At 31.4% G+C, this 21,078-nt stretch overlaps 2 protein-coding genes across 5 annotated transcripts; both read left to right on the top strand.

The window, feature by feature from the left end:
• Window positions 1-3,962: 3,962 nt before the first annotated feature.
• Window positions 3,963-7,380, top strand: LOC137805919 (putative glycosyltransferase At5g20260). 2 transcript variants are annotated; one of them, XM_068605798.2, is made up of 4 exons: window positions 3,963-4,416; window positions 4,561-4,715; window positions 6,232-6,586; window positions 6,674-7,380. In XM_068605798.2, exons 1-4 carry the CDS (start codon window positions 4,192-4,194, stop codon window positions 7,340-7,342), a joined length of 1,404 nt encoding a protein of 467 aa, XP_068461899.1. In that variant the 5' UTR covers window positions 3,963-4,191; the 3' UTR covers window positions 7,343-7,380. The 2 variants fall into 2 exon arrangements, with proteins under 2 accessions (XP_068461899.1, XP_090155674.1); XM_090299548.1 differs by having other exon boundaries at window positions 3,978-4,416; window positions 6,235-6,586.
• Window positions 7,381-11,084: 3,704 nt separating this feature from the next.
• MAK10 (MAK10 homolog) lies at window positions 11,085-20,778 on the top strand. Of its 3 annotated transcripts, none has more exons than XM_068608290.2 (16): window positions 11,085-11,443; window positions 11,675-11,742; window positions 11,929-12,084; window positions 12,540-12,707; window positions 13,178-13,328; window positions 14,022-14,101; window positions 14,659-14,928; window positions 15,006-15,149; window positions 15,942-16,076; window positions 16,400-16,498; window positions 17,549-17,605; window positions 17,770-17,974; window positions 18,185-18,303; window positions 18,585-18,653; window positions 20,194-20,292; window positions 20,368-20,778. In XM_068608290.2, the coding sequence occupies exons 1-16, from the start codon at window positions 11,329-11,331 to the stop codon at window positions 20,602-20,604; spliced, it is 2,172 nt and encodes a 723-aa protein (XP_068464391.1). In that variant the 5' UTR covers window positions 11,085-11,328; the 3' UTR covers window positions 20,605-20,778. The 3 variants fall into 3 exon arrangements, 2 of the variants coding, with proteins under 2 accessions (XP_068464391.1, XP_090157008.1); XM_090300882.1 differs by having other exon boundaries at window positions 11,112-11,443; window positions 14,022-14,096; XR_016519845.1 differs by having other exon boundaries at window positions 11,135-11,443; window positions 17,453-17,605.
• The last annotated feature ends 300 nt before the right edge of the window (window positions 20,779-21,078 follow it).

The raw sequence follows: 21,078 nt of genomic DNA, 5'->3' as shown, positions 1-21,078 counted from the left end.
CCCAAATTGCACTCCAGACATCATTAACTGACTCAGAAGCCTGACTCATCCTGAACTGTGAAAATTTTGTCAAAGGGTCATTGTGGATCACGAACAATACACCAAGCCACTCGAAGCACAAACACCAAACACGCCAAACAAACATGCAAACAGAAAACAAGTGACAAGATGACTCTTCCTCCTCCCCCACACAGACAACACAAAGAATTTTCTACCACCACTCCACGCCTTGCCAAATTAACCTTAGAGGCAACCCTATTCTCCAACACCCTCCAAGCAGTGATCAAAGCCGAAAGAAAGACTTTACACCTCCACAACTTACTGTACACCGAAGAAGACTCCCCTCCTTGAACCCTCCTTACGTGAACATAGGCTGAGTTTACAACATAAGTTAGACACCCCAAACCTTCCAAACCCAAATGTCCTCCTCTCCCACAAACGGCTTCACCTCTTGTAAATTCTGAACCAGCTGTTCCAACAAAGCCTTCTCCCAGTCGAAAAAAGATCTTCGCTAGTCCGACTGCCAAACCCAAACATCATTAAGCCAATGTCCAAGCTCAGCCACCTTTGCCTCTTTGGCCAAACTTAGAGAGTATAATCTCGGAAAAACTCCCTTAAAAGCACCACAACTCAACCAACTATCCTCCCATAAAGAGATATCTTTACCGTCACCCACTTTCCACTTAAACCCATCTTCAAAACTTCTTCCCCAACCCTCTGAATCCCAAACCTGCTTCAAATCTTTCCACCAGAGGGAGCCCCTACTAACCTTACCACCCTCTCTTAAACTTCTTCACCCACCGTATTTAGAAACAAGAATCTCTTTCCACAACCCTCATTTATCTGTTCCCAGTCTCCAAATCCACTTTCCTAACAAAGCCAAGTTAAAGATCCTAATATCAACGGTTCCAAGACCACCAACGTCCCGAGGCTCGCACACCTTGTCCCAAGAAGCCCAAGCAATTTTCCTTCCTTCGGAGCCCCATCCCCAAAGAAAATTTCTTTATATTCAAACTAACTTGTCCGCCACCAGAGAGGGCATTTTAAACAATGACATAAAGAAAAGCGGGATAGAGGAGAGAACGAACTTGATCAAACAAATCCTCCCTGCCATTGACAAGCACCTGCCTTTCCACCTAGACAGTTTACTCTGCACTTTCTCTACCACCCCATTCCAACAAGCACCACACTTATGACACCCACCTACCAGTAGTCCCAAGTACACAAAGGGAGTTGTCATCACATCACATTACAGTTAACCAATTAAATCATGATGATAGTATAAATAAGGTTAGATAACCTCAAATCGTCTTTTAATGAATCTAATAGTAAATCTAGTTAATAAATATTTAAAACTTATTTATAAACAAACAGTTAGAAATAATAATAAAGATAAAAAAAATTAAGTTGTTATATAGAAAATTAAGATAGATAATTATAAAATAATAAAGAAATTATGTCAAGTTCATCTAACAATGAATTATTTACTAATTATCTTAAGATTTTTATTTTTTAATTCTTATACAGATGTCAACCTTCTTAATATCCATAATGATTAAAATTTTATTGTCTTATTACAAATATTTAAGAAATATTTAACCTTTTGTGTATGTTTTCGCAATTTTTATGATAAAACCTTTTAAAATTTATACAAAAACGAATATTAAAAAAGAAGAATAAGGGGTTTGTCCGAACATTATAAAGATCAAGTAAAATGACTTAATTTAAAAAAAAAACAGTAATTGCACATAATGCATGTAAGTTTAAAAAAATGTAAGAAAACAAAATGTGAATTATTTGCATGAATATAAAATATAAAATGTAAAATGTAAGTCGCTGAATGATAAATTGTACTAAAATAACTTGCATATAGTATAAAAATAAGTTATCTAAAACGTTAAAATAACTTCTAATGAATAAATGAACAGAAGTGGGAATAAAGAGCAATTGTAAGGTGGTGGGGAATATAATATAAATGAAAGATTAATAACATTGAGAAATTAATGGAGAATATACCTGGAATTCATTAGTCTTAATATGTTACATGTTATCACGTAACATACGCATTTTGTATCTCCTAAATGTTTTTATTTATTTATTCACTACAAGAAAATCATGAAATAAAAACAAATTTTTAGAGATCAAAATAATTAGTTACAATAGGAACTAAAATAGAAATCATTTTAGAAACTAAAAGAAAATTTGGTTTTAAATTAGTTTTTATTATTTTCTATTATTGTTAAATAGTTTTTAAATTGGTATTTAATTAGCAACCAAGGTTTTTGCTACCAAATTTAGAAACTAAATAATTGGTAGTTAAAACCTTAGTTGCTAATTAGATATCAATTTAGAAACTATTTAACAATAATAGAAAATAATTTAGAAACCATTTTCTTTTAGTTTCTAAAATGATCTCTAATTTAGTTACTATTGCAACTAATTATTTTGGTTTCTAAAAATTAGTTTCTATTTCATGATTTTCTTGTAGTGATTGTGATAAAAAAAAAGTTAACTTATATGTGATGCATTATTATTCTTATATTAAATCAATGGTTATAATGTATACATATAAGAATTTGATACTTCTCACTTATCCAATACTTATTATTTTGCTTTTGATGTAGCTTTTGATAAGATGTTTTTTGACATTTTTTTGTGATACCTCAAAGATAGTTTCTTTCATTAATTTTTCATTTTGAAAAATCAATCAACTTAATTATTTTTTCATTTTTATCAATAACAATTATCTGTTTATTTTCCTTTATTACCTGTTACATTAATTTCTTCTCTCTCGATTTCTTCAAGTATATTTAATTTTCTTTTATAATTTTTAACAATATAAAAAAATAACAAAAAAAACATATGCTTATCTATAGCTTTAGAAATTTCAGATATCTTGGGAAATGTGGTCAAAGATAAACATTTATTTTCTTGGAAAATAAAACATTAAACATGAACTATATGGCAATGTTATGATGTTGGACTTGAAATCACAACATTAACATTACATGTGGAAAAAAATGTTTAAGGCCAATCTTATTCTTCAGTAATCAGTAATTGACTAGGAATTGTTCGAATTCATACACAAAAATACTGGCAAAAATATTAAGGTACAAAAAAAATACGTTGAATTTAAATATGGTTCGTTGATTCGATATTTATAAAGCAATGTAAAAAATACATTAGTTTAATATTTATATAATTTAATCTAAAAATATTTGAATCTGCTGATTTTTTTTTAACTCACACATGAGTAAAATTTTAGGGCTAAATTATGTTGAAAAGAAAGTAAAATTAGATAAGTAAAAACAAAACACAGAATTAACATGTATTGGAAGAAGGGCACTAAACGATTATCACACAAGACCCGAATCATGGGTTAGAATAATTAATGGTGACTAATATTATTAAAAAGTTATAAAATCGATACAAAACTATATATTATGGGTGATCCGATAACAGTTTGTGGATGACTTCATAAATTCACCAAATTCGTTAGGATAAACTTTTTATATTATATTAAGAAGTAACTTAACTCAATTTCATAAAATCGATGGAAAGTGAGGTTTGTACATACTTATATACTATGAAATGTTTTAATATCCAATCGATGTATGATCTCCAACCCACACCTTATATTGGAGATATCATATCGACTAGAGATTAAGACATTTTGTAATATATAATTAATGAGTGCAAATCTCACATTATAAACCAATTTTATGAGATTGAGTTAGGTTTAAAATTTATTTCTTAATAAATGTTTTTATTTTCCTTAGTCATCCACTCATATGTTTTTCCACGATCAACAACGTATTTCTTACGACTTTATAATATATCCTAATATTGTATGAAATCATATATATATTATATATATAGTTGTGATTCCCTGACCAAATTTTTTTAAAATATTTAAAAAAATCACATAATATATATCCATCGATTTCATTCAGAAAATGTTTGATGAAACCTTGACCAACTTTTGTGAACCAAACCACAAGTAAGTGTGAGTCGTCTCTAATAGTAGGTCAACTTTTTTCTTCAATACCACGCTCCTCATGCTGTGTCTCTCTTCCCATCTCTATAGTGCAATCACTGATCGATCATACATAGAGAGAAAGAGTGAGACAGAAAAACAAGTGAAGAAGTAACCGTCCATCACCAAACTCAGAAACTGACACAACAACAACCATGCCAACATTTAATTCATGGCTTCTATTCTCAGTAACGTTGTTCACTGTTCTTATTCTCCTCGCCTTCTTTGCACATCAACGAAACGACGTTGCTTTCCTTTTACCCGCCATCAACGTTTTACCATCCGAGGAGCATCTCAAAACTCTCGACGCGTCAAAGGAACAACATCGTACTCTTCCATTCACGCCCACCATTGTCAAAACAAGACCCCTTCACATTAAAGTGTGTTTTTCTTCTTCTTCTTTTTTTCTTTTTTTCTGTTCATGATGGAAAAGTTCTATATTTTATTCACGTGGTCTGAATATTTTTTTTAAAAACTCAGGTGTTTTTTGTTGTTACTGAATTAATTGTGTTTAATATACGTAGAAGAAGAGTAACAGTTTAATGAGAATTGAAGAAGACTTGGCTGAAGCAAGAGCAGCTATACGTAGAGCGATAGAAAGGAGAAACTTCACATCAGAAAAAGAAGAGATTTTTGTTCCCAGAGGAAACGTTTACAGAAACGCTTATGCTTTTCATCAGTAAGTAACTTTTACGGTTTAATTAAATTAACTCGCGTTTTCCATTTGCATAAGTTTTGCTTCTTTTTTTCCACTCTCATGCATGCCTTGCACACATAATTACCTGCCACAAATTCAGGGAGTTGTTCTATATATTATAGGTGTTAAAATTATAATTAAGGACTTTTTGAAGATTAATCATTTTTTTTTTTGCGTTAAAGTAGGGATAAAGCAGAAGCTAGATGGAAGTTATATATATACACGAGATACGGGTTTTCTTTAATGATGTTTTTTTTTTAAATTGATGACAGAATTTTACACAACTTGTCGATAGTTTACTTGGTTGTCAATGCTTTTCATACGGTTATTAAGAATAACTGTTTTCTTTAAGAATAAACAATAGAGCATAAGATAAGCATTATAGCTAATAATCAACTTACCTATAACCAAATGTAAATATTGGTTTAAATATATTACATTCATGTTAATTTAGTGATAGTGCATATTGGCAAAAAAAAAGTTGATATGCATTATTGTAAAAAGTAATGCAATAGTATTTCCTCTAAAGATTTGTAGTTTTTGTTACACCCAATTATCAATATTTATTAATTAGGTCAATTTTGTTATGTTTTTAGGAGTGGAGTTTAAGGCTCTGAGCACTTTTTTTAGTTAATTTTCTTTATTAGAGAAAAAGCTGAAAAATAACAATTTAACTATAAAATAAGCTAATTTAAACACATACAAAAAAAATTAAGATCCAAAAGATATATTTTATTCGATTATTACGGTCACTGGCAGAGCTATTTGCAATCGAAATTTTATCATTTTCCTTGTCTTTTTATGAACTCGTTTTGTCTTTCATGTATCTAACTAAATATATGGTAATTAATCAAAGAAAATATAATAATTAAGACAGGATTTATTAACAATTAAGAGACAGATTTTCCCCTCTGCTAATTATGAGAATTTGATTGAAAACAGGAAATTAACCAAATGTCTTCAGTTTTTCTTCCTTTGGTTTTAGTCTATTTACTCTGATGGAATCGTTTGATTGAGTAATAGTCTACAATTGTAAAACTTCTATAGAAAAAACAAAAATAAAGAATTTCAACTCATAAGAAAATTGACTTAAAAAGATTATCTAATGTCTCTCTAAAATAAAAATGGAACCATTTTTTTCCTTAAATATGAATTTGTATTATTTCCTGTAAAATTGCCCTTTCCAAATACTACATTCATTTTTTTAATAATTGTTTAGAAAGTAAGGTTCAATGCATATTTTCGTATGGGTTGATTCCTTCAGTCATGCAGATTTTCGTATGAGTTGAATCCTTCAGTCATGCAGATTTTCTTGATGACTTACGTCAATTTCATTCAAGTCTTCATAATTTGTAACCCAAAACCTCCCTTTTCGCACGTTGTTTCTCCTTTCAAACTGAACATTACGTGAATTTTAATGTTGCAGTAATTGACGTGTCATAATTAATTCCGTTTGTCCCTTAGCCATGGCCATGACTTTGATAGAACATTTGTGCAGAAGTCACATAGAGATGTTGAAGCGATTCAGAGTGTGGACCTACAGAGAAGGTGAGACACCCCTGGTACATCTAGGGCCCACGAGTTCGATATACGGCATCGAGGGACACGTAATAGCTGAAATAGACAACATAAGAAGCCCGTTCTCGGCCCGCCATCCAGACGAGGCCCACGTGTTCATGCTACCCGTAAGTGTGTCCCAAATCGTAAGGTATCTATACAACCCTCTCACCACCTACTCTCGAGATGAATTGATGCGGGTCACCATTGATTATACCAACATCATAGCCACCAGGTACCCATACTGGAACAGAAGCACTGGTGCAGATCATTTCTTAGCTTCTTGTCATGACTGGGTAACAACTTGCACCACATACTTCAACATATAATTCAACATAAACTGTTACATTGTTAGATGTTACATGTGTTTATGTTTGTTGCAGGCTCCAGATATTTCACGAGAGAAATCTGGGAAAGAGCTTTTCAAGAACATGATAAGAGTGTTGTGTAATGCCAACACTTCTGAAGGATTTAAGCCTGAAAAGGATGTGTCAATGCCTGAAATGAACTTACAAGGTTATAAGTTAAGCTCACCGATTCCTGGTGATGATCCTGATAATCGTTCTATACTTGCTTTCTTCGCTGGAGGGGCTCATGGTAGGATTAGGGAGATACTGCTTGAGCATTGGAAAGACAAAGATGAAGAAGTTCAAGTGCATGAGTATCTTCCTAAAGGCATGGACTATCACGGTCTAATGGGACAGAGCAGGTTTTGCTTGTGCCCTAGTGGATATGAAGTGGCGAGTCCTCGAGTTGTGGAGTCTATCAATGCAGGATGTGTGCCTGTAATTGTTTCAGATTACTATCAACTTCCTTTCAGTGATGTTCTTGATTGGAGTAAATTTTCATTGCACATTCCATCAAAAAGGATAACTGAAATCAAGACAATACTAAAAAGTGTTCCCCGTGCTAAGTACCTCAAATTGCATAAGAGAGTGATGAAAGTTCAAAGACATTTTGTGTTGAATCGACCGGCTAAGTCGTTTGATGTGTTTCATATGATTCTTCATTCAGTTTGGCTCAGACGACTCAACATCAGACTACCTAATTGACACATTTCTCCACTTTTTACAAACTAATAAAATGTGCATTATGTGTAAACCATAGAGTAGATCCATTTTGGAGTAAATTTAACTTCCTTTTTTTATTTCTTTATAGTTTTAAAATTATTACCAAAAAGTAAACAATTTTATCATTTCTTTTCTTGTTTTTACTTGTTATCTTTGTAATCATTGAAATGTCGCATTTCTTATCCTAATATTATTTTGAGTTTCTTTTCTATAAAATAAACTCTTTGTGTAAGAACGAGTTATTAATCTTGCTGGTTAAAATTAAAATTATAAAATCAATATTCACTTAAAATTATCATCTATTGGGTAATTTGATGGGAGAAAACTATACCAACATGGAAGAATTACTTCAACATAAAAACTTAGAAATTATAGGGTTTTGAGATTCTTTTTATTTATATATAAGTCTACAACATTCTCGAATGCTCGAATGGTGATTTAGAACAAGATGTTTACATGAAACAAGTTTAATAAATCCATACATAAATTGAAACACCTAAAAATTGTATTTAAAATTTATGTGGTATCATAGGTCGAGTTTGAGTAGTTTTTAAACTTTTGTGAATAGGAGTAAAATCGATATGGAAACAACCTTAAATAATAATAAATATACACTATATAACAATCCCATTATTTTATCCTCATATCATTATAATAGTTTAAACAACGAAAATTGACCTTAAATAGGGAATTAACATTTAGTATTGAAAAAAACTGAAAATAATGAATATAGAAAGTAGGAAGAACATGTAAAGTATAAAAAGGACACATATGATCCGAAAAAAGCATAATAACTCGATTGGAAAACAACTCTTTATGGTTAAACTAAATGTTCTAGTTGGGAGACATCCTTCTTGGCTAGAACAATTTCATAAATATATATTCAATTGGTTTTGAAGAGAACATCATGAATCAATGTAGAAACCAAAAGGTTAGTGGGAGTAAAATTTGTTTCTTGTTTTAAACATGAATTGTATATTCCTTCGATGAATGATAAAGGTGTATGAGATGGGTGAGACATAGTGAGACATCTCATGTCCTTAGCATTAAGATTTGTAAAGAAAGATATGAAGGTATTTTGGGTTTATTTGAAGAGATTGATATTCAAAATCATTTTTTAAATCAATTATTCTAAGTTTTCTCTAAAATTTTCAATATAGAGCACAACCTAAATCAATTATCAAAGGATATGTATTGATCTTATTCAATTTTTAATATTCTTCATGTACAAATTAATTAAGGGTTTATGGATTAAAAACATGGAAGTAAAATTTGAAAATGAGACACATATTAAACTTGAAAATCAAGAGAAGATAAAATGTAAATTCACATATTCAAGAATTAAATAATTCATATTATTGCAATTATTCAGATTAAAGTTTGAACAATTAATCAATTCAATTAATCCATTAAATCAATTGTACAACTCAAATCAAAATGGCATTCAATCTAATCTGTATCTAATTATCAAATCAAGAATCAATCAATTATTAATTTGATTTCTAAAATAAATAAATAAAAATTACAAATAAAGTACAAATTCAAAATTAGAGAAGAGAGAACAAACTTTGAGTGTTAAACAACAATAGATACAATGCTCAATTTAACTTATTAGATCTTGATTTTATAAATTGATCTTCAATAATCAATTCTTTATAGATGAATAACAGAACGTAAGACATGAGAGGACAAGAGAAAAAGACAAATTCAGAAATTGATAAAAAAAAAGAGAAAAAAATGAGATGAAAAGACATTTTTTTAAAATTGCAAAACTAGATAAATGATTTAAGTTATGTATAAGCTCTAAAATATGAAGTAACCATGTGTCTAAATGTGGATCCTAGTTAGGTTTATAAGTTCAATTATAAAAGTCTAAACTAAAACAAGGAATTGAATCCACGTGATTTTTTTTTATAAAAATTCAATAAATTTGTGCTCAACTTCTAAACTCATAGAAAATAGAAAAATAACTATAAATCCAACAAATCATATGTCCATTTTGAAGTCTTGAAAATGTAGAATTAAATACAACTAAAATAAGCTAAATATAATATTTACAAAAAATTGTTGTGGCCAAAATAATTAGAAAAGGTTATGTTAGCTAAAAATACAAAATTAAGACAAATATGTACATTAAACCTAATGTATTACTAATAAGCCCAATGTATTACTAATAAAAGAAAATGACTTAAAAATTGAAAATAAAACATACGGAAAGTGTTTTTGAATGTACAATAAAAATATAAATGTGTGCACTAAATATGTTTGATCTAAGGCTTATATCAACCAAGTTTTAGAATGATTTAACATGAAAATTGTTCATAAAGTGTGACTTTCATTGTGAGGGGTTGATAAATTTAAATTGAGTCAATGCCTACAAATTTACATTGAGCAAGAACACGTGAAAACATTTCATATGATTCAGTTGTTGAAAGTATTGTGTATGATTTGCTTTGCACTAGACATAACATTACATTTTCAATTGGAGTTTGGAAGATATCAAAATCAAAGTGTTGACCACCAAAAAGTTGCAAAGAAAGTAATGATTCACTTGTGGATTGCACTGTTACCAAGAAATCTTGGTTACATTTTCATGCTAGCTTGTGGAGGTGTATCTTTGTATTAGTAGAAAAGAAACATCGACTGTTATTTACATTATGGAGACACTTAATATATTATGATACATAAGAAATAATATTCGTCATTAAGAGGAGGACTTGATTTATTTGGTTTATTGTTAATAGAGAAATAGACCAAATAGGTGAATGTTGGGATTTTCCCCCAGTTGTTCAGAAATGAATCCAAATAGGTGAATGCTGGGATTCTTTCCCATCTGTTCATAAATGAATAAAAAAATTTAAAAGTATTTCCTTTTTTTCTTAGGAGATAATGTCTTCAATTTTAACTCAAAACAGTTGAGAAATCTTTGTTAATGTGATACATTTGGTTAACTACATTTAACTCATTTTCATATAAGACGTGATTGTGTGAGTATGTTTGAAGTTTACTATTGATAAAACTCTAAATACCATACATGTTCTCTATCTTAGGTAATTAAACCTATTATTTCTTCTAGCATACAAAATCATCCTGTTTTAAAGTGAAAGTTTTAAAATTAGAAGCGAACAAGTATTAAACACAATAATAATAATAAAACAGTTATTTCCTTCCACGATTAGATTATTTAAATATATTTTGTTATATTATTTAACACATTTTATTCATTAAAATTAGAATAAAAAGTATACTTTAACTATGCTTGTTGGTAATGATACATATTGATGAAGATATAATGTTGTAAATAAAGGAGAAAAAGTGTGCAAATAAAAAGAACAAATTAGGGAAGGAAATGAAGTGAAATTGCAACGATTGAACATGAAGAAAAATATTAACAATTAAAACTAGTAACCATTTATTCTCATACTCTATATATGAAACTACACTATAATGAAAAATTCCGCTAAACAACTTTATAATATTAAAAAAATAGTAACATCTCTAAATCTAAAAAACAAAAAAAAGATCTATATTCTTTCCTAAACAATATCCTAAATTTAAAATATAAATAAAGCATCTAAAAATGAAATTATATTAATTTTGAAAGTACACGTATTTAAGCATATCTTATATGAAATCAAAATGAGCCCATGAAAAAATAAAGTGAAAAGAGAATTGGAAAGAGGCGAAGAAAATGTAAAGACCTTGATTGATTGGATCCATTTATGATCCCAAACATACCCTAAACTAAACCCTCCCTCACCCTTTCACCCATTCACCCCTCACTCGTGTAGCTTTTCCAAAACTCAACCAAACAAACTTCTCCACTTCACGCTACTCTGAGGGAAAAAGAAAGTGTTGTTTCAGTTTTCCACAAAACAAAACAAAAACAAAACCGCAGCCTAAACTCAAAACATTTCCCACTCCCTTCTCAATCTGAAGCACAGCTTCAAGCTAAGGTTCCAGAATCCATGGCCGAGGATCGCGCCTCTGAACCGCCATCTATTCCTCCACGCGCCTCCATTCCCTCCGGCGAAAACTCCGTTTGGGCCGATGTGTCCCCTCTCCTCAACGCCGCGTGCCAGGGTCACTTCTCTCACTCAATTTCTCAACATGCTGCTTCGTCCTTTTTTCTTCTTTCCCTAAAACTTCATCGCCTCTTCATAACCACTCTCTCTAAATTAAATTCATCAAATTAAATGCTAGTGTGAAAGTTGTTTGTTCGTTTTTTTGGCTTATATTAACAACACCAATTGCTATAGTATGGTGTGTTTGGCAAAGTGGTTTTTTGAAGTAACTTTCCTTGTTCCTTGGCAGATCTTCAAGAGGGAGAGCTTATTCATGGAGACAACTTCAATCTTTTTGCTGCCATGTCCGCATTGGAGGTTTTCTTGATGTTTGGTTTAAGCTGCATTTCAAAGAAACATAATTATATTTAATTTTCCTATGCATAAGTAGTTTTGATATAGGGTTACGAGATTACCTTGCTTATTTATTGCTGTGTGAGAAATGTCAGGGGGTGTGTTATGCAGAGGGCTTGTAAAAATTGCTTATTTATTGAATTTTTTCAGATAATGGACCCGAAGATGGATTCCGGTATTGCTTGTACATACTATTCTCTCGATGAAGCCATTGAGAATGGCGTCGCTCCTGTTCCTATTAGTGCTGATAAAACTACTGATGTTCAATGCGTGATTGACATCATGGATCATCTACTAGCTTGTGAGGTATTTATACCATTTTGCCAGTTGCCACTGCTTTAGATATGGTTGGTTGTATGGTAGAATCATTTTTTTTTGTAGAATTATTTCTAAGATGTCTGAAAATGTCTGTCTCAAAAGTCAAAATACGTACAGAAACATCAACATATGCATGCTCATTTTTTCGTGGGGTTGACAAAATGTACAATCTTGATGGGAGGCTCTCTAGTCTTTATTTATTTATGCACTGTAATTTATTCTCCAATTTCACTGTGCACTTCCAAATCTTGCTTCTCCCCCTCCCTCCCCTCTACAATTAATCGTACAGCATTGGTCCTATATGCCAAAATTTTAGTAAAATAGAATATTAGAATCTTTATGAACATCTGTAACATTTTTGTGTTCAATAGCTCTGTTTGTTCTACACAATTCTTCAGTATACATTTTCCTACTTTTATGTTAGTTGTCATTTGAAATTGCAGGCAACATGGCACAAGGGTCATTCATTGGCGCAAACTGTCTATTCTTGCCTCTATCTCCTACGACCTGAGAGGACATCGTCGCATGCCCTGTTGCACTCTTATTGTAAAGTCATACGTGCAACTTGCAAAGCAATCCTTTCAGCTGTCTCTGAATCTCGAACACATGAAGTAAAGTATTCCAACAGCACTTATTTTTAACTGTTATATGCCTACATTTTCTTGGTGTTGTTATCTGTCTGAATTCTTAATTTCTTCTGTTGCACAAATAAATAATGGTTTCTTTTTCTTTTGGAAGATTGTGATTATATATTGTCTAGTTTCCACTCATTAAATTACTTTAGGATGAAAAGAATGGGATAGAATTTTAGGATTTACGATTCTCTATGTTCAATATTTATTTATTTGTGTGGATCTCCCTTTATAGATTAAACTTTGCGATGATTATGTGTCACTTGAACACACGTCGTCATAATTGTTTTTTTTTTTCACACCTGCTCTACATATATCCTATATGTACTTTTCACAAGCTTTACATTTCTGTGAATGTACGACCATAAATGATTTGTCCTTCTATTTTTAAGGTCATATTCTTGCAGAGCATTTTTTCTATTAAAATTTAACATATTTATTCATGTCAGGAAGAGGATCTATTTACCATGGCATATGGCCTTCCTTTGAGTGGAGATGGAGATGAAAAGTGTTTATCATTGCTAAATGCTGTCGAAGAAACAATATCTCGCCAATTGCGTTCTTGTAAGGCTTCATCATCAAAAAGAAGAGTATCAGAAGGTAATTGCTTGGTTTTAGATGTCTTGTTACTGGTGTATTCAGAGGTTATGTTTCTAACTTTTTCATTGTAAACCCCTTGCATATCTTATGCTATGGTCCCTCTTATAGTATATTAACATATTTGATTTATAGTATATTAATATATTTGACTTTGCCTATCAAAGAAAAAAAAGAGAAGGTAAGTGCTTGTTGAAACTTAAAAAGTTAACTTTTGTTTTGTTAGTGAGGTCTCATCAAAATTTTCGTTAAGTTTCCAATAGTTTTGCCAAAGGGCTTGAGGGGTGCCACTTAGTAATGATGTTCAAGAGGAAAAAACTGAACCTCAAAATTAATACCCCTCGAAGATTGTTACTATTCTTATGTTTAAAAATGTTGTAAATACTTGTTGGCTTTATGCCATCCTTGAATTCTATGTAGTGTATTGGAGATATGTGTGTCATTTTAATGTTTGATCATTTTTTGATATTTCTCTTTGAAAATTGTTTTGCTGTGTGTACAATGGTGAAATTGGCGAACAAAGATGTATCGAAGTTTGGAGTTCAATGGCATAGGAAATTATGATTTTCATTTATTGTTCATAATGTCCAAAGTTCTAGTACAGTCTCTAAGTTTCATAATGCCAAACTCAATCATGCTGACTTTTCCCCAATATATACTTGTACCTTTTAATTTAGTTGAGCTATTCGGTTGCAGATATTGAGCCACTTCAAAATAATCCTGATCTGGAAGAAGGCTACTGCAAAGCGCTGTTGTGTCGATTACGTTTTCGTAAGGTTTTATCCTATGTTTATTCTCTTCTAAGTTATGCAAATAATGCAAATTACAGTTGTACATAATTTATTAGATATACGTAAGTTGTGTCAATTTGTAAATAAACACACTTTTTTCAATATATTTAATCAATCTACACATGTTGAAGATATGATGATAAGCACTGTAAAATTATCATGCACCCTTTTCTTGAACTTCCCATTATTAGCATAGTTTTAGTATGATAAAAGAAGTTGAGGATGTCCCTACTCCTTATGCCCATATCCTCTATGTTAGGCTACTTTGGGCACCCATATCTAGAACCTTCTGTATTCCATATATATCTTTATTCTGGTCACAATGACTACGTGGAGGTTCAAATGTATGACCTCCAAACTACCCAATCCTTCTTGCAACTACCCTATTCCTAGTGGCTTTCTTTGATGGTACTTTTATTTTTTGTTTATCTGGTATATTTCTGCTTCCATCTTGTGATAATTCAGCTATCATTTCAATTTCAATTCTTTCTTATCAATTAAACACTCTCTTTGACTAATTTTATGACATAATTTTCTTTCAGCATTTTTACCATCTTTTGATGTCTATGAAACGACCCCAAGGACGAGGTTTGGAGTTGGCAAGGAAACACATAGCGTCATGCATTTCAGAGATTGATTACATTAAAAAATGTTCAGATTTTCTTAGAGTTAATGCTCATGGAATGTCTGAGCAAAACTTAGAGAATACAACTGCATCAGGTTGTCAACCAATTGGCTTTGATGCTAGTTTAAACTGTAGATTATCTGCCCCAACACCACCAAGGTCAATCAAAATTCTTTGTTGGGAAAAGGTAAGTGTTTACAGGGCTGCTTTTAATACATGAAACTTACTTCAATTGTTATAATATTTCCAGTTTATCTTTTCCAGGCCCTTGAATATTTCATGAAACTCCTTCAAGACCTAGATGTTATTTGTTCCTACACATTGGCCCCATCGTTGGAAGCTGCTTTACTCTTTGTGGTTAAATTCCAGAAATCTCAACCTGATTTGGTTGCCAGAGCCCATCTTCAGGTGGATATTCAAATGTTCCTTGATTCTCCTTGATTTGATGAGGATTTTCTTGTCTTGTTATAGATACTTCAATGAATCTTCTACATATGTAATCAAATTAAATATTTTTCAATTAGTTTTTCTTTTTCACATGCTTTCTCTTAGGAGACAACCTGGAAGGAGCCATATATATTGTCTTCTATGAACATTAGAACTTTTTCCAAGTACCTTATTGAAAATATAATTTGTTTTCTACCTTCTGTGTCGAGGAATCAGCCTCTTGAAAGGCTGCCTGCTATAGATCATGTTGGTCTGACCTTTCCCTGAACCTTGAATGCAGTGGGAGCTTTGTAGCATTCGGTTTCCCTTTGTTTATATGTGATGGAGTTGGCTGATAAACATGTAGTAATTTTAGGCTGATGATATGACTCTGTTAATGAGTATTATAATACATTATCTTAGTTTTTACTGTGTTGAATGGAATATTGGAGAGTTACATCACTATAAAACTTACATCTATTAGTCAAAATATGTAAGGAACTGTTATCCATGGCAAAGCACAGCACCTGATTTCTTGTAACACTTACACTTTTGAAGAACCTGCTATGGATGGTTGAGACGCACAAAGTAACACTTATTACATCTTCAAGCTTCTTATTGGAATGTTGATGCATGTCTTTGTGCTATTGGTTCATTGTGTCACTCCATCCTTACCTGTAAAGCCATGCTAGATATGCATGGTTGTAGAATTTTAAATACTACTATTGTTGTGTTCTTTGTTCTCCAACCTCAACCATTTAAACTTGTTATCAGCTTCTGCTGGTCCAGGACGGGAAACTCTATGGTCGAGATCCTATTTTTTCTATGATCACTCGAGCTGCTGGATTACCTGAAGTTGCAGAGATGCATGACATTCAGAAAAATGAATTTATGGTGCAACTAGGACAGGTAATGCAATTAAAGCATTGATATGGCATATTATTAATGATCTAACATAACATGACCCCTTTTGCTCTTTTGTATGTGCTGAATTCGTATAGACATGCATACTTTTGATGATGATGATCTTCATCTTTTTACCTGAATTTATAAAGGCTCAGTTGCTGCCTTCTGTTTAATTTTGTTTAGTTTTTTTTATAATAAACCTAGATTTTTTTTACTCGAGGACAGTATTATTCCTGTATAAATTATTTTCCTCCAATGAAATGGTTGCACAGCTCATCATTTGTTGAATTAGACATTGTATAATCGGTATAATTTTATGCATGCAGTTGGTGATAAACTTACTCAAAATTATTTGTACAAATGCTGCATGGCAAAGGCGCAAGCTAGGGAAAATGTTACAAGACTGGCGTGTCACCTATGTACAGGTGTGTCCTTTACTTATTTTTCAAGTATACAACTAACTACCCCTCTCCTTTCTCTTTACTATGCCGTAAAATCTGCTTGAATATGTTTATTATGCCTTTAAATTACAAGAAACTGAAATGAATGGGGTAAAAGAAGGAAAGTACAAGAAGTCACACTCTAAATTTTGCTCCATTCAGTTTCATTTAGCATGCCCTATTTTCTTTAAGAATTTGAGTTAAATTTTACAAAGGTTTTTCTGGATGCTTTGTAATTCTTCTTTGGTACAAGCGATTGACATAAAATTTTGAGATTTTTCTTTAACTGCCATTATCTTACTCTGAGAAACTTTTCTTTTTCGGGGATTGGAATTTTTGAATTTTTTGAGTTACTAGTGTTTGTTTTTCTTATTTGACAACAAAAAATATCCCCATCCTCCTCTAAAAAATGTATAAAATGCAAAAGAATACAATACAAATTTGGTGTAGAGGAGGAAATTAAATGGTCAAGATATCCCAGTAGTTGGTATAAGATTCAACTTGTATGGTTAATGCAATTACTTATATTTTATGACACCCCCATTCTCGGAAAAACACCAAAGTAGAAAATGCAAAAATAATATAATAGAAATTTGGTACACTCAAGTTATCCCTGCATTTGCTGTAGGATTCAACTTCTATGGTTAATGCAATTACTTATATTTTATGACACCCCCATCCTATGAAAAACACCAAAGAAGTAGAAAATGCAAAAATAATACAATAGAAATTTGGTACAGGGGAAGATATTAAATAATGCTCAAGCTATCCCTGTATTTTCTGTAGGATTCAACTTCTGTGGTTAATGTAAATACTTGTATTTTATGACACCCCCATCCTCTAAAAAACTCAAAAGAAGAAGAAAATGAAAAAGAATAAAATTGAAATTTGGTATAGGGAATGAGATTAAATTCTGAGATATTCCAGCATTTGGTGTAGGATTCAGCTTCTATGGTGAATGCAAATATTTAGATTTTATGACTGCCGGAAGTTCATTTAAAGCTAATCTTGATTTAATCTTGCATTACTCTGAAGCTGGAGATGGCTTTTAAAGGAGAGTTTGAAGAAGCCTCAAAAGCTCCAAACAATAAGGTCTGTTGCTTGTTGGTTTACCATTTACTTGCATGGATGTGAATTTTCTCATGGTATTGCAGCACGCATACTTTTAGTGGGCATTTATTGATTTACTTTCTGTTAGCTGTTTTCACTAAACTACAATTCATCTGTTAATATTTAATATTACTCTGTTCTAGCAGAAAGTTTGTTTCAAAATATACCAACACATTCTCGCATGGGTAGAAGAGCAAACTTATTGGATAGCTTTTCGGTTTCTCAATTTGGGATTTGAACTGGAACTCTACTCTGTCCATGATTATTGCATGGTATACTGGTATACTTATGTTGTGTTAATCAAGCTTGCGGAGAAGAAACATCTCCGGATGTCAATGAGCAGTGACTCTGGTATGTGACGGTAATTCATCAAGATTTTTTATCATTAGAAGTGATTTATATTTGGGAAGAGGGAATACACTGCTTTATGTTTGGCAACAGTTTAATGCCTCCTACAGTATTATGATTAAGAGTTTTTGTATTAGTGCATTTGGTTATCAGAAGAAAAAAAAAGCTTATTCTGACTCTGACTTCAATATGTATTTGTGTCCTGTTGACCAGCTAAGAAAAAGACAAAGAAAAAAAGGGATTCTTTTAAGGATGGAGAAATGGATTATCAGATCTCTGCTGCTGTTTTGTTTCTTCAAAGCCAAATATATCTATCTGAAGGGCTAAGCATGGTAATTCTGTATATATTGTCAATGGCAATGTCTTTCATTATTTCATCTAGGAATTGAGATGTGAGACAGAGACATTAGTGGCTTGAAAATTTCTTCCCAGATCTGTAGGACCCAGAACTTAGTAGTCTGTACATGAAAACTGAGAACCCTATTTTCCCAAATGAACATGGCCACATTTTATTACCTGTGTATGATAATTTACTTAGGTAGCGTATTTTGCTTTTCTTATTTGATCCAATTTAGTGGACTTACATTCTGCAGCAATCAAATTATTTTTCTAGATGTTCGCTGCTTTGAGGAATGAGCACAGAATAGTTCCGCTGCTAAGCCCTTTCAATACAGAACACGAGGTAAGGTTTTCTGTTTCCCCATATACAATTTTCAAGTGTATTAAAAACGACTTGTCTTTTGTGACTTTTGCGAAAACTAGCTGTTAGCTGTTAAGTTACTACCTAATAAACTCATAGCTAATAAGCTCCTAGTATATAAGATAATTTATTGGAATGAAAGTGTTTTTAGAACTAACTGAAGTTGATTAAATGTAAAATAAAGGACCAAACTACACTAGTTTTATCATGTAGTTTTATCATATAAATCAAATTTATATAGACAAAAATATATTATTATGTAATCATAAATTTATATTTTAAAAAAATAATTAAATATTATTAAACTTTTTTTAGTGTTTCTATTTATTTTTTAAAAGTTCTATACGCTTTTTTAATTTAAAAAATTTATTTTATTTAAACTAGTTGATCTGATGGGTATTAATCAAATTTAATTTTAATATATTTTCATAAATTTACTATTTTTAATTGTTCAATTTAAATTACTGTGACATTGAATTTCTTTTTTTACAATCTTCATTGTTTGTAATTATAGGTAAAAAAAAATTAAAGATAACAAGAAAATGTATTAAAATAGAAAGGAAGTAATGAAAGAAAATCAAATAAGTTAAAAGCTATTTGAAGTAATTTGTATTATACCTTATAAGCCAGAAATCCCAAAGCTACTTTAAGGTATCAAATATCATTGTTTTGGTTAATCTAGTTTACAAGTTAGCTAGCTTATTTGGCCTTATCAAATATACTTTAAACTTTAGTGTTAATTTTTTTTGCGTTTAAAAATTAAGCGTCAAACTTGTAATGTTTGATTTGTTTTTTCAAAGATATCAAATTAATATAATAAATAAGATAACAACAATGGCTACTATTTCAATTAGTTTATTGTTTTCATCAGATTTTTATTAATTTCAATTTTAACATTTAATCTAGTCTCACTAAATTTCAATGATGAATCTTTTCATTACCAGTGCTGGATTCAGTTTTCAGATGGGTCCTTAATCTTAGTCCTCTTTTTTGTCCTTTAGAACCAGCAAATACTCATCTCCCATACATCCTATACTAAATTATGGTTTCATAATACCTAACATTTCATGGACGTCGTTCAGACAAACAAATACATCTTATGGATAATTAATTATTAAAATTGCATTATTTTTTTTGCCTGAGTACATGCAATCTTTTCATTGTTGATAAGAAAAAAATAGTTGAATACTTGTAATCTTATCTATAATAAGAAAAGATAGTTTTGGATATGCAAGTATATATTTTTCGAAATACAAGGAGAAATACAAGGAGAAACCTTCAATAGATTATTTAAACTGCATTAGAGTCTTTTTCTGTGGTATTCAAGTACATTTTGCGAATCAAACAGATCCAGGGATATTCAGTAAACTGAATCTTTGTTGATGCTTCACAATAGTATGTAGTTCACGCCCGATTTGTGTGGTTAACCCTCAGCAAGTCCATAATGGCACAATTGAAGTGCCGTACTTTATGAATCAAACTTTCCATTTGCAACTTAATTCATGTACAAACTTTTGTCCAGATATTTGTTCAGCAATTCGAGCTTTTACAGAAAGCGTGCGTTCCTGATCACGTCTCATATGCGACATTCAAGGAGTCTACTATGCATGCTAACTTTTCTGTGAGTATTCGTTTGAAAACTATTAGGATTCGATGCTCTTAGATCAGGTTTTTCACTTATTTGTTTCTCCTTCAGACCCTAGCAATGTGTGATTACTTCAAGGAAGCTCAGAGGATAGCAAAAGAGGTGAAAAGTAGTTTTGTCAATGACCCTGACACAATGGCTGAGCTGCGCAAAATAGAGCAAGTAGCAGAACGCAACAGCATTGCCTTGAATGTTTGCAGAGCAGGAGCCCTTGACCCGAAGTTGAAGATTTCTTTTGCATTCTGTCATCATCCTTTCTATGCTACTGCAATTGTGAAGAGATCCTGATAGTTTTTTATTCAACCAATTTTGAAACATGTTATAGATTGTTAGGAGCAAATGAGTTGTGCCATTAGCAGTTGTAACACTAGTATATTTAAACAATTTTGTGGTTCACATATTAGATTGAAATTGTAATTTTTTTTATAAAGAAATAAAAAATATTGCTGTTAGTTTTCTTTATATGGCTGCACTCGAAAAGCAGAAAAGAGAACATATTCTTAAGTGTGTCTTGACACTTGGGGGCAACTTCTTTAAAAGCTGAAATGACAATTCTGCATGCTTTCTATACTCTTTATAATGTGTGATCAACGAATTATGATAAGATTTTTGAGGCTTGGTAGAGTTGAGCCAACTTGAGTCGGTGATGGAGACCATTCTCTTAAGTATATGTTCTTCCTCTACTTGGACTTGAAATAAAAGACCACAGTTTTGCTTAAGAGAACTTATCTATTCTCTGAGTAATTAGTGTTAATATTATGT

The sequence above is a fragment of the Phaseolus vulgaris genome, chromosome 3 (assembly GCF_051622355.1).
Source record: "Phaseolus vulgaris cultivar YP4 chromosome 3, ASM5162235v1, whole genome shotgun sequence".
In the NCBI taxonomy this organism is placed as follows: Eukaryota; Viridiplantae; Streptophyta; class Magnoliopsida; order Fabales; family Fabaceae; genus Phaseolus; species Phaseolus vulgaris.
The sequence above is the reverse complement of the archived record's forward strand: the minus strand, read 5'-3'. Positions and strand labels throughout refer to the sequence as shown.

Excerpts from the sequence above, each read along its gene's own strand:
- LOC137805919 (XM_068605798.2), top strand. The coding sequence starts at position 4,192 with ATGCCAACATTTAATTCATGGCTTCTATTCTCAGTAACGTTGTTCACT. Across the intron at positions 4,417-4,560 it reads CAAGACCCCTTCACATTAAA|AAGAAGAGTAACAGTTTAAT; the intron begins GTGTGTTTTTCT and ends TAATATACGTAG. Across the intron at positions 4,716-6,231 it reads AACGCTTATGCTTTTCATCA|AAGTCACATAGAGATGTTGA; the intron begins GTAAGTAACTTT and ends ACATTTGTGCAG.
- MAK10 (XM_068608290.2), top strand. The coding sequence starts at position 11,329 with ATGGCCGAGGATCGCGCCTCTGAACCGCCATCTATTCCTCCACGCGCC. Across the intron at positions 11,444-11,674 it reads CCTCAACGCCGCGTGCCAGG|ATCTTCAAGAGGGAGAGCTT; the intron begins GTCACTTCTCTC and ends GTTCCTTGGCAG. Across the intron at positions 18,304-18,584 it reads TATCTGAAGGGCTAAGCATG|ATGTTCGCTGCTTTGAGGAA; the intron begins GTAATTCTGTAT and ends TTATTTTTCTAG.